This window comes from Vicia villosa, linkage group LG1 (assembly GCF_029867415.1).
Source record: "Vicia villosa cultivar HV-30 ecotype Madison, WI linkage group LG1, Vvil1.0, whole genome shotgun sequence".
Classification (NCBI taxonomy): domain Eukaryota; kingdom Viridiplantae; phylum Streptophyta; class Magnoliopsida; order Fabales; family Fabaceae; genus Vicia; species Vicia villosa.
The window spans coordinates 117,039,032-117,051,410 of record NC_081180.1 but is presented as its reverse complement, the minus strand read 5'-3'; the positions used below and the strand labels follow the sequence as shown (position 1 = coordinate 117,051,410).

At 31.5% G+C, this 12,379-nt stretch overlaps 1 protein-coding gene and 1 long non-coding RNA gene across 5 annotated transcripts; one reads left to right on the top strand and one right to left on the bottom strand.

Annotated features, from left to right (window-relative positions):
* Positions 1-255: 255 nt before the first annotated feature.
* On the top strand, positions 256-4,531 carry LOC131643951 (probable protein disulfide-isomerase A6). The gene is made up of 11 exons (XM_058914323.1): positions 256-503; positions 2,045-2,129; positions 2,293-2,390; positions 2,515-2,570; positions 2,826-2,943; positions 3,109-3,136; positions 3,247-3,338; positions 3,420-3,576; positions 3,730-3,854; positions 4,002-4,101; positions 4,212-4,531. Exons 1-11 carry the CDS (start codon positions 340-342, stop codon positions 4,278-4,280), a joined length of 1,092 nt encoding a protein of 363 aa, XP_058770306.1. The 5' UTR covers positions 256-339; the 3' UTR covers positions 4,281-4,531.
* A 2,657-nt stretch (positions 4,532-7,188) lies between these two features.
* LOC131615154 (uncharacterized) lies at positions 7,189-11,450 on the bottom strand. Of its 4 annotated transcripts, none has more exons than XR_009287682.1 (8): positions 11,112-11,450; positions 10,698-10,748; positions 10,531-10,597; positions 10,013-10,183; positions 9,662-9,802; positions 9,256-9,368; positions 8,950-9,165; positions 7,189-8,794 (listed from the first exon to the last, which is right to left on the bottom strand). It is a non-coding gene; the product is annotated as an uncharacterized LOC131615154 (long non-coding RNA). The 4 variants fall into 4 exon arrangements; XR_009287681.1 differs by adding an exon at positions 10,993-11,067 and having other exon boundaries at positions 7,189-9,165; positions 11,160-11,450; XR_009287680.1 differs by having other exon boundaries at positions 7,190-8,800.
* Positions 11,451-12,379: the final 929 nt, after the last annotated feature.

Here is a 12,379-nt window from a genome sequence, read left to right as displayed (position 1 = left end):
TGAAAATTCGTTTAGAAAACATCGTACGACGTGTCGTAGTTGACACGTGGCTTGAGATTATGCACACATCCTCTGTATGCGCCTCTCATATCATGCCACGTTAACAAATAAACGTCATTAGGTGTGCAGCAAAGTCTAATCGTGCTAGTAGAACAAGTGCGATCACTTTGCTGAAAAGAGAAGCCATGCCACGTGACGTGACCGAACTGAAGGAACGAAACCGTAGCTAACATTTTATTTATTTTAATTCCATTTTATTTTCCTATATAATCAGTCACGTGCTGTAGCAGTTAAGCAGAAACCGAAAGAAAGAAAGAACAGAGAAAGAAGAAGAAGAAAATGGAGAAGTTTCAGATCTGGAGAAGTATAGCTTTGGCCGCGTTCGCGTTTGTTCTTCTCTCCCAATCGGTGTCCGCAGACGACGTCGTTGTGCTCTCTGAAGATAATTTCGAGAAGGAAGTTGGTCAAGATAAAGGAGCTCTCGTTGAGTTCTACGCCCCTTGGTAATTTTCACCTGCCTTCTCGATCGTTCTTCATTTCTATCGAAAATTGCTTCCATTATGACCTATATAGTTTTTCATGCAGTTCGAATTGTTAGTGTAGGATTCTGGATTTGCTTCGCTTTTTTGTTTTCAGATGAATCTGATCTTATCAATGTCCCGATTCGCTTCGATCCGATGAGTTCTTTGCTTTAAACGATTCGGTTTGTAGTTGTTATATGTTGATCTAGTGTTATGAACTGTTGTAGATGATACGATGCCGTTTTAGATTCTGATGCAATTCAGTTTAGATCATTATCCTCTAGTTTGTTAATTAGGTCAATTAAGTGTCACTAGTTAATTTTTTTACCTCATTAAACTAGGGAGATTATGTGGCTGTTTGGATAAACAGCTTATTTGAAGCTTATTTGAAGCTTATAGGATAAGTGCTTATCAAAATAATAATCAATGAATAAATAATGTTTATGAATAAGTTTGTATAAGCTCTTTTTATAACAAAAGATAAAATAGATTTAAGTTGTTTTTACATGTTATAATAAATTATTTTTATATATTTTGTAAGTAGCTTTCACTAGTTATCTTGAAGAATTTATAAAATTCCCTTAAGCTCAAATAAACCAATTCAAATAGGCCCTATGAGTTCACTAAGGCTATGTTTGGGAGTTTGGAGGGGAAGGGAGGGGAGGGCTTTTGAAAATAGGAAGAATTGGGTGAAAAGGTTAAAAGGATTTTGGGTTGGAGGGTTTTGGAGGGTTTGAGTTTATTAATAACACCAAAAATCCCATAAAATGGGGGAACTCAAAAATTGTATTGAAGGAGGGTTTTGGAGGGTTTTGAAGGGTTTAAATAAATTTTTCAAATATCTTTTAGGGTGTTATAGTATTGTGAAAATTAAAAATTTAGTAATGACAATGACTCTTTTATCATTCTAAACAAAATCATTTTTTAAAAAAATGTCAAATATTTTCCTATATTTTTTTAAAATTTCATTTTTGGAAGCCTTCCCCTCCCCTCCCCTCCAAACTCCCAAACATAGCCTAAAAGTTACGATAAATGACTTGTCATCCTTGTGAACATCGATAGAGTAAATGAAACACATATGACAAAACTACGTAAACTTTTATAGAAGTTGTAATTTTGTAAACAAAAAATAATCATGTTATTATATACTAAGCCTCCTTGCTTTGATCTGCATAAAATAATTAGGCTGATAAGTAATCAGCGACTCCATTCCATTCCGTTATGTTCCGTATTGTTCCATCAATCCAAACATAAACTTCATAAGCTGGAAGCAGAAATTTTAATTAAAGAAGTGAAGTACGAATCCTCCTTAACACCATATCCATTACGCTTAGTAAGTAGGAAACTTTTAATTAACAATCCCAGGCTTACAAACTTCAGCATAGCTTGTTCATTGTAATCACTAGGGGTGTTCAAATTAACCGGTTATCCGTATTTCCCTTTGTAATTTCCCGTGAGTGTTATGATGCAATTAAGTTGCACAGTTAACTTATATTAGTGTTCTGCTTTGTCTGTAATACTAGGTGTGGACACTGCAAAAAGCTAGCTCCAGAATATGAAAAGCTCGGTAACAGTTTTAAGAAAGCTAAATCTGTTTTGATTGGCAAGGTCAGCCCCCTGGTTTTTCTCTGCATTCTTTGAAAGTTTTATTCGCAAATTTTCCTCATAATCATTTTGCTTTGAACTTTGTGGTTTCTTTTTGACCTTTCTCATTGATCATTTAATTAGTTCGTTTGACATATGATGAAGCTTTTGCATTAATGTGCTATAGGTGGACTGTGATGACCATAAGAGTGTGTGCACCAAATATGGAGTCTCTGGGTACCCAACGATTCAGTGGTTTCCAAAAGGATCTCTGGAACCCAAAAAGTGAGAAAACCTTAGCTTTCAACAAAATAGTATAAATATGATTTTGTAACTCAGCTCATAGTTAGTTACCCTGCATTTTCACGTGTATTTTTTGACATCTTAAACTTGATTTTAATTGCTGTAGGTTTGAAGGGCCACGCACTGCCGAATCACTTGCCGAGTTTATAAATACAGAAGCAGGTACTTTTTGTAGTTTTAAAGCCATCTGTTGTTGTATAACTTCTAAAGAATTATAGTGCCTCTCGGAAATATCACAAAAAACCATTCTGTAGCATCATATATACTTTTTTTTTAGAAGTATTTTAATGCATAGTAGAGTTTATAAGATACTAAAGTAGTATTAGGTTCCATGATTTGGTTTCCCCCTTTCTTATTCTGTGTATTTTATTTGCAATTGTACTAGTGGATTTCCTAAACAGAGGTTTTGTCTTGCAGGAACTAATGTAAAGATTGCTGCAGCTCCGTCTAGTGTAATGGTGCTAACACCTGAAACCTTCAACGAAGTTGTCTTGGATGAAACCAAAGATGTCTTGGTTGAGTTTTATGCACCATGGTACTCTTTTGGTTTGTTTTGCATTACATTATTGTTAGCTAGTAATGTTCCGGGCCTGTGGTTTTGAGTGTTTGTAAAAACTCTCAATTACTGATATATGGTTTTGAATGTTTGTAAAAACTTTCAATTACTGATATATCTTACGAACTTTTGTTAATTTGCCAGGTGTGGACATTGCAAAAGTCTTGCTCCTGTAAGTTAAAATCATTGCAGTTTCCTTTTTCCTTTTTATCAATTTAAAGTTGATGCATTTATTTTTTGAAAGAGCTATGTTTAACTTGGCTATGCTCTTTTCCCCTTCAGATTTATGAAAAAGTTGCCTTAGCTTTTAAAACAGAAGATGAGGTAGTGATTGCAAATTTGGATGCCGACAAATATAGGGACCTGGCTGAAAAGTAAGTTTTAGTTGTCTAAAATGAAATTAGTTCAATATCATAAATAACTGATTAAGGATTTCTGGAATTACTTTACCTCAGGTATGAAGTGAGTGGATTTCCTACCTTGAAGTTCTTCCCAAAGGGAAACAAAGCCGGTGAAGATTATGGAGGTGGAAGAGACTTGGATGACTTTGTGGCTTTTATCAATGAAAAATCTGGAACACGTCGAGATTCAAAAGGACAGCTTACTTCTGAGGTTAGTGAATTCTTATCAAAGAGAAGCACTCATTTGTTTTTGTTATTTTAATAAAAAATTGGTGGTAGTGAACATGGCCTTTTTGTGGGGTGAAAATGTTCAAAATGGTAGCACTTGCACTTAACATTCTGCTCACTCTATATTTCTATATAGGCTGGTATAGTAGAGAACTTAGACGTGTTGGTAAAGGAGTTTGTAGCTGCTAATGATGAAGAGAAGAAAGCCGTATTTGCCAAAATAGAAGAGGAAGTTGGGAAGCTTCAGGGTTCTTCTTCTAGGTATAATCTAACATCATCCTTTCATAATGTTGTGATGGTTATTGGCTTGAAATTATGCCCCTTGAGAGTAGTTTAATTTTTTCTGTTTATTCTTTATACTTTAAGCCAAAAACTAGAGGAAATAATGCAACTATATTTTTCCATTAGATACGGGAAGATTTACTTGAAAACTGCCAAGAGTTACCTGGAGAAAGGTTCTGACTATGCTAAGAAAGAAATCCAGCGCCTAGAGCGCATTCTTGAAAAGGTATAAATTTTAATTTCTTGGTTCTTAAACGGGCTTTAAGAGTTAAAGTGTGCAAATTGTTGTAAACAACTTCAAAATTGGTTACTCATTATATGTGATGATTGATGCAGTCTATCAGCCCTGCTAAGGCTGATGAGTTCACTCTAAAGAAAAACATCTTGTCGACATATGATGCTTGAATTAAAGGTGCAATTTCTACCATCTATCCTTTAAGCTAGCCTGCCACAGCAACTCCTCCTGATGATTGTTTGACATTGACGTCTACATTGCTGGGAGATTTTCAACATGGAGACTTGTAGTACTTAATCTGAGTTTGTTTTAACGATCCTATTATATATTAGAACAATTATGGGGTGATGAAGATTATTCTGTTCCCCATTGTATGTAGTTTACCTGAGATCGATTTTGAGGAGGACGAGAACTTTTACAATTTCTTTCTTTCTTTCTTGGTTTATGGTATAAACTTGTCACGAAGATGGTCCGGTCAAATTCATGATAACTACAATGATAAATACGTATAGGCCAACGATGATAGTAAATGCGTGACAAATATCTATTAGATATCTATTTTCTTTTGATCAATAATAATAGAACTATCTCAATTAAAACAGATCAACCCAGAAATAAAAAAGGGATTAATTCCCCCACTCTAAGTGGTGGTGGATAGGGGTGGACAACTTTTTAGAAATCTGTGAATATCCGTCATAGAATCCGACTGCAATAACATATTCGATTCGAATTAGTGAAAACTCTAGCCAGTGTATGAGTTCAAAACCCTAGCTGTCTCATACCCTGCTCACTCCATCTTCTCCACCATTTCTCCCTCTCTCAAATAGAATATGATTATTCTGAGCTTCTTTGCAGCCCAGGACGGACATTGCAAAACGCGGCCATTATGTCGAAGTTACATGTTATCTCACCTAAATAGATTTGGAACTTTAAACCTTAACTTAAAAAATATTTTCAATTTTAAATCATAACTTAAAAAATATTTCCAAATGTTTTTCCAGATTTATCTTCAAAAACATCTCATAACTTCTATTTTAAAAGATATTTATTCTTTAGTTTTTAATCTCAGCTTTTTAAATGGATCACCCTTTAAACTAAACCGAAAATTCTGTCCAACCCGTCAAATTGTAAACCGACAAAATCAAAAGCTTAAGTGGTCGAAATTGAATGTTCATTTTGGACCCGTGGTTTGGGTCGAATTGGATTTTTGGGCTCGATTTCAATTCAATCCGACCGATGTTCGGTCCAAGTGGTGGAGAAGCATTCTAATTTTTGAAGTACCTGACACTCATATACATTTAATCAATTTGTAACTGAGTAACATTATTATTTTTTTTCATAATTTAATTCAGATATTCATCCCTAAAATAACTGTGTGCACATCCATTTGTAATTGAATCACTATTTTATTTTATCATTTTATTTTATCATAGTTTAATCATTTTATTTTATCATAGTTTAATTTGGAAATACGCCTATGTGACAAATACAGATAAATAGACCTTCGGTGGTAAACTTTATTTTTTTTAGATGACAAACTAGTAACAAACCCGTGCATTCGCACGGGTTCTGATGTGGTACGCGCATTTGTTTCAGATGATTTTTTTATAGAAAATAAATAAATAAATAAATAAATATATATATATATATATATATATATATATATATATAAAATAAAAATATATTTAAAATAAAAATAAAATTTGTCATTAATAAAACTTAGATTTTTTAGGAACTAAAGTTGCATTGTGTTTATTAAAATAAGAAAATAAAATTGTTTTACAAAAATAATTTTATTTTTAAAAGAAATACATATTTTTAAAATAACAAAAAATTTATCAAAATTTTTTGATGTCAATATATTTCAAAATTTCATATACTATTTTAAAAAATATTGTATTTTAAATGAAAAATAATTTCAAAAAAAATAAATTAAAAACATAAAAAATTTAAAAATAACTCATATTTCTCGTGGTTGAATTCATACATTATAACATTTTTTTTAATTATACAAAATATGTAATAACTCTTGCGTTCACACGGTAGTGATATGTAACCCGTATGTTCGTACGATACTGTTATGTTACCCGTGCTTGGATACTAAATAAGAATTGTTTTACCAAAATAATATAATGTAAATAAAAAAAATAAAATTGTTTTATTAAATATTTTTTATTTTAAAAAGAAATACATATTTTTAAAATAAAAATAAAACTATTTTAGCAAAATTGTTTTATATCTATATCATATGTACGTATCATATTAGTACCCGTGTGTTTTCACCGAGGTAAACATTTTTATGCCAAATTCAACTCCAATTTATTAAATAAGATTTGTTTAACAAACTACTTTGCTACTACGTAGTTAATAATTATAATATTTAAAATTATTTTAATAATATAAATGATTTATGTCCTTTTAGAGAGGTAAAAAGCTATTAAAATAAATTTATAAATAGTAGTGCTATATATAGCGAATCATATTCTCGCAAACATCACCAAAGTTATTTTATTTATATTAGTATTATTATTATATTTTTAAAACAATTTTGGTTGTATTTATTTATTCAAACAAAAAAAAAGAAGGCATGAGATGATAAGGAAGCAACTGATTGACACCGCCACAACTCCTAAACCCACTAAATGTAAAGCTAATTGTATTGCTGTGTGTGTGTCATTGAGTTGTTTAGAAAATATTCTCTCACATTTAACACCTCTTTTTTACAGTATAAATATTAGTACGCTTGTTTTAAATTCGGCAACCCTCGAAATTCAATATCTTACTTGTTTAATGTGTCTTTTAACATGAAACTAAAGCAAGAATGATTTAAGTTCTCCTACAATACTACTGCAGGATGGGCTAATTGCCTAGAAAGTTCAATCGTAGCAACTGAGATTGAGTTATGGTGTTATTGTTTATAGGTGGTTTTATCATGATAGTTCATTATTTTTTGAAAGGAAGACATATTTATATCTTATGTTAAAAATAATTTTAAAATAAAAAATTAAATAAATAAATAATTAAAAAGGACCTCATTGACCCTTGCCGACTAAAAAATTCAATTATTGATATTGATTAATTATATCTAATTACAAAAATCCAAAAAATTGATATTGATCTTGATTAATTATATTGATATTGAGAAACAAATCCAAAAAAAGTTTCTTTTCATATTGATATTGATTAATTATATTTAGTTACATTTATTAAAAAGAAATTGCATATTTTTATAATAATTTATATTTATTAAAAAGAAATTAGTACATATTTTTATAATAATTTATATATGAAATTTATACTGGTATATGATTTTAAAATCACGTAACGGTATTTCATTTCATATATTTTAAAAAGCCAAGTGAATTTGGTTCGTGTATGTGTTCCGATAACCCTACCACAAAGTATTGCATTCTTAGGAATAGGATATTCATCTCTAAGTGATGTTGAGTTTGTGTACACATGAAAATAAAATATAAGGGGTTATAGTCATTGATAATCACCATTAAAACCCATTAAATGTTAAGGTTCAACAACTTGGCCATCTAAATAGAAAAAGATGATAAAAACATATAGAAGGTTACAATTTTAAACAAAACTTACGGTACAAGACCCTGGGCATCCCCACATCTGTTATGCTAACCGAGCTGATGGCAGTATCTTGGTGCAAATGAGCAATTCTCTTATGTTAATGGAGATTGAAAGCAAATAATGGAAAATCAAGATGAATTCTAAGGTAAATGTATTTCCAGATTCGGAATTCTTATTCTAAGCTTCTAACTTTTTACAACCTTTGTTTTAGATTTATTGACCAGCAAGGGTAAAACTGTGGATTTCAATATTAGCTTCTCACACTTACCAATGGATTATGAACCACAACAACAAATTTATTTGTGACAAGTTCATGTTATGTTTCCATTGTTAAATTTGACTCAGTGGGAAACAAACAAAATTCAATCAGATGGAAAAAGAAAAGGATCCAAACACAATTGAGTTATGGTTGAACAAAAGAAATCATACAATATTGGAGTGTTAATCAACTGAAGCAAAAGCTAAAGGGAGAAAAAACCATATTAAACAACAAATTTGAAAATAAATTTATAAACTAAATTGCATGGAGAGAATTCAAACTACAAACCAGAAGTATAGCTCCAAGCGAACTGCGGAGTATGAAAAAAATCCCTCCAACACCCTTGAGAGCAATAGCCCCAACAACTATAAACTTTATATGATTCATGTCCCTCCATTTCAATTTTCATCATTTGTACAAATTTTTTAAAATAAAACATTTGTTAGCTTTTTTATGATTCATGTCCCAACACTATAGTACTTCATGCTGAGAACCCAAAAATATACGGGGGCAAGCAGGCAAGCAAATATAAATTTTAGGCCAAAATAACTAACAAAGCACATGTACAGAATAATAATTTTTTAGGTTAATACTTTGTCTAGGCTACATGAAAACTGTTAGCTAGTTAATAATATCCATGGCACATACTTGCTTCTTTAATTTCTACCATGGCACATAACTGTTAGCTATTTGCAAACAAACAAAGAATGCTTCACTTTGTAATAATCTGTTCCTTTTCAGTTACATAATATTGTCGTATGATGATTAGCCATTTAGCCACTGCTACTTCTAAATCAGTATCATGGCCAAGTCTGCTTAAGTATCCATAACATTAACCTGTGACTATCAATTTAAGAGTTACCAATCAGCAAAGTAAACAAACACAAAATCTTGCTTGAGATTGCAACAAATGTCTACCATCTATCATTTTTCAGAAGAAGGTCATAATATGTTCCACACTGATAAATAGCAGGGAGGAAAATCTATTTTACCTTTGGATTTGATATGCACAGTAGACCAAGTGCCACAGGAACAGCTCACCAAATATTCTGCTCTCCATACTGTAGAAGATGTTCTAACGATCGAATATCCATCTCAACACCTAATTCTTCCGCCAATTCTACCATATAAATTCCAAGAATTACTGGACCTTGGTGCATTTCACCTTTGTCATGATGATGTAAACAATGACGCAAAAGATTTGGCACCTGCATGAAATAAGCACCGCAAATTATGAACATTAAAGGCTACAGAAGAAACCTCTTCATTAAAAGGTTAAGTATATTATAAGAGTTTACCTTGAGAACATTCCCAATTCCAGCATAGGAGCATGACAGTAGTGTCATGTCACAATACTTCCTAATTTTTCATTAAAACTCTTTGAAACTTCAACAGTTGCCTCCATACTTTCCTGTTGTTACAGAGCATAATATGGAGTAAATAGTAGTACAAGAGAGTGACTTTGACCCAACCTAATAAAAAACCCTCCTAACTATTCAATGTTTCTGAAACTAAAGAAATAAGATTACAAATGCTTTGCAAATGTAGATAACACCGTCTATAACGCATCTATAATGGTCCAACTTTTATTTGGACCTTGCATGGTGGGAGTTTTGTAGAACCAAGGTTCCCTTTTAAATGAATGAACTGAAAAGACAAAAGGACAAAGAAATAGGCAATTGAAACTGACATTCAAGTAAATACCTGCTTCCCGAGATATTAATCATGGAGTGATGGCTGATGCAGAAAGATATTAATCATTCTCACCGCCTTGATGCGTTCACTCTACTAACTCTGTCTTCAGCATAAGGCTCGTCACCACGTACGGCACATCCAATAATGTGCCTAATATGTAACCAATATATAAGATCACACATCCAAAAATAATGTTAATATCACAAATATAAACCTCTCTAATCTATGACTCATTTGTTCTAACTGTTAGCAATGTCAAATTCAAACAGCTTCAACACATGAATGTAAAAATGAGGCTTGATCATCAATCATCATAGCAGATGTATAAATTGTAAAATCGGCTGAGAATAACATACTAACCCCGTAGAATGCTCTAGGAAAAGGAAGGCGGGTGTGTGCAATATCAAAGGGGTATACCAAGATAAGTGATGTACAACCTGCTGCAGTTCCGGCAATAAAATTGGCAGAGGCACCAAAGAAAAAATTATCGGCATTAGAGTTCTCATCCCTTAATATGCTCTTCTAAGGATCCTGTAGAAAAAAAAAGAGACAGTGTTGATCATGACAATAAATTAATTACAACAATATAGAGAGATTCAGCCGCACCTATAATCAATTTTCATCAATTACACGAGTCAGAAGCAGAACACCATCACAAAATAGACATTGAAATACATCAGTTGTGGAAATAAAAGTTCACAATTGATACTTTATATGGCCTAAAGTTTAAGAATTTGTTCATATTCCATCATCTTCTGGGCATAAAAATGCTGAAACACGACATATTTATTGTAGCCCAACCAATAAAAGAATGGGACTGAAACACAACAATTCATCCAAAACGACATAAAAGCGATTAAAAGAGTAGATTGTTGCACCTTGACAAACAACCAAATTGTATAAGGGCTTGGACACTTTTTCCCATTTTGATCAGTAACATGAAAACTGGAAATTATCAACACAATAAACATATGTTTTACGAAAAATCAATAGGGATTAATCAATTGATGAAAAATTAAAGATTATGATAAAGAGTATATTATACCATCCATAAACCATTCTCCATAAGACGGTTTAGAGTCTTGGGCCAAACAACCTGCAATGGAGTAAAAAATCAAAAATCAAATTAATACCGACACTGGAAACACGACACCAGAAACATAATCAACACTCGAAATCATCCATTAGAATACCCAGAAAAATTTCTATCATAACTCAAAATCATGAAATCAAATTTCTATTATAAAATTCTAATCACAGATTATACCCTTTTCATTATCAATACCAACAAAATTAAAACCTCACTTTCCCGATTCTTCTATTTTTTTACATAATCGTACCTTTCTATTTTACCCACAAATCATTTGTTACTGTTGACGAAGAAGTTAGAAATCCATAGATCAAACCAAAAGAACCTGTTAATAATAAAAACAAAAAATCAAAAACTAAAATAGATTACCTGATCTGCAAAAACTTAAAACAATTGAATTTGATGCTTTTCCGAAACCTTAATTTTATGCATCTTCTTCATTTTCATAGGATTTTTGAAACCCTAATTTTATGCGTCTTTTTCATTTTCATAGGATTTCTGAAACCCTAATTTTGTGCATAGTTATGAGTTTGATTAGGGTTTCATTAGCCAAGTATTACAAAGAGTATCATTACGGTTTGTAAAGAAGAAAAGGAAGAAGGAAGAAGAAGAGGAGGGAGAAGAGGGAGAAAAAAAATGAAGTAGTAGTCGTGAGAGAGAGAAAGAGAGAAAGGAAGAGAGAGGGAGAGGAAAAGAGAGAGGAAGAGAAAGTATAAGAAAGAAAGATTGGAAGAATAAGAAGAAATAAGAAGAAAAGATGGGAAAAAGTATAATGCTCTTTGAAGAGGCCATCCACGTGGTGCTCTAGTAAGACAGCAGGGTAAAATTGGTATTTCAAGAACATATAATTTTCTTATATTGTAGATAAGGATATATATACACATTTAGTAGTAAATTTTAATTTTTTATTAGAAATACTGATAAAATAGATCATGTATTATAATTATGAGAAAATTATGATGAGTTAATTAAGTAAATTAATTTTACACTTTTAACTAATGGGATCATGTATTCTGTTAAGTCAAATTGAAAATTTTAAATTATATGTATGTCATAGCAGAATGATGTATTTCTATTGAATGATAATGTAAAAAAAATTTATGATATATTTCTGCTGAAATTTTTTTATACTGTTAGGACATCTCCATTAAACTATATAACTAAATTATATAATATATTTTTTATAAATCAAATCATATATTGATATAATAAGATAAAAATGTGGTATAGAAATGAATTAATCTTAAATTTATAACACAGTCAAAATTAAAAATTAGAAATGATAATACAATCCATAATCTCTAATACAAATAATATATTATTACATGTTGGACTCCCTGTTTCTTCGCTGATTTCTCTACTGCAAATATGCAATGTTGTTCGTGCCTCAGTAAGAATGACATTTACAATGATCCTTTTTGAAGTGTTTTTCAGAAGTCTCTTCTGTCTATATCCGCTCACACAAGATCTATAATACAACAACATGCAGGTAACACACATTAACAACATGATATGTCCTAGTCTGCTCTTTCTCTAATATCTTCTGGTGAACTGGCCTAAATGATTCTTTTTCAGTATCTAGTGTTATGTAAGAATTGAAGGTTCAAGACACACAAGAAAATGGGAGTTTGAATGGG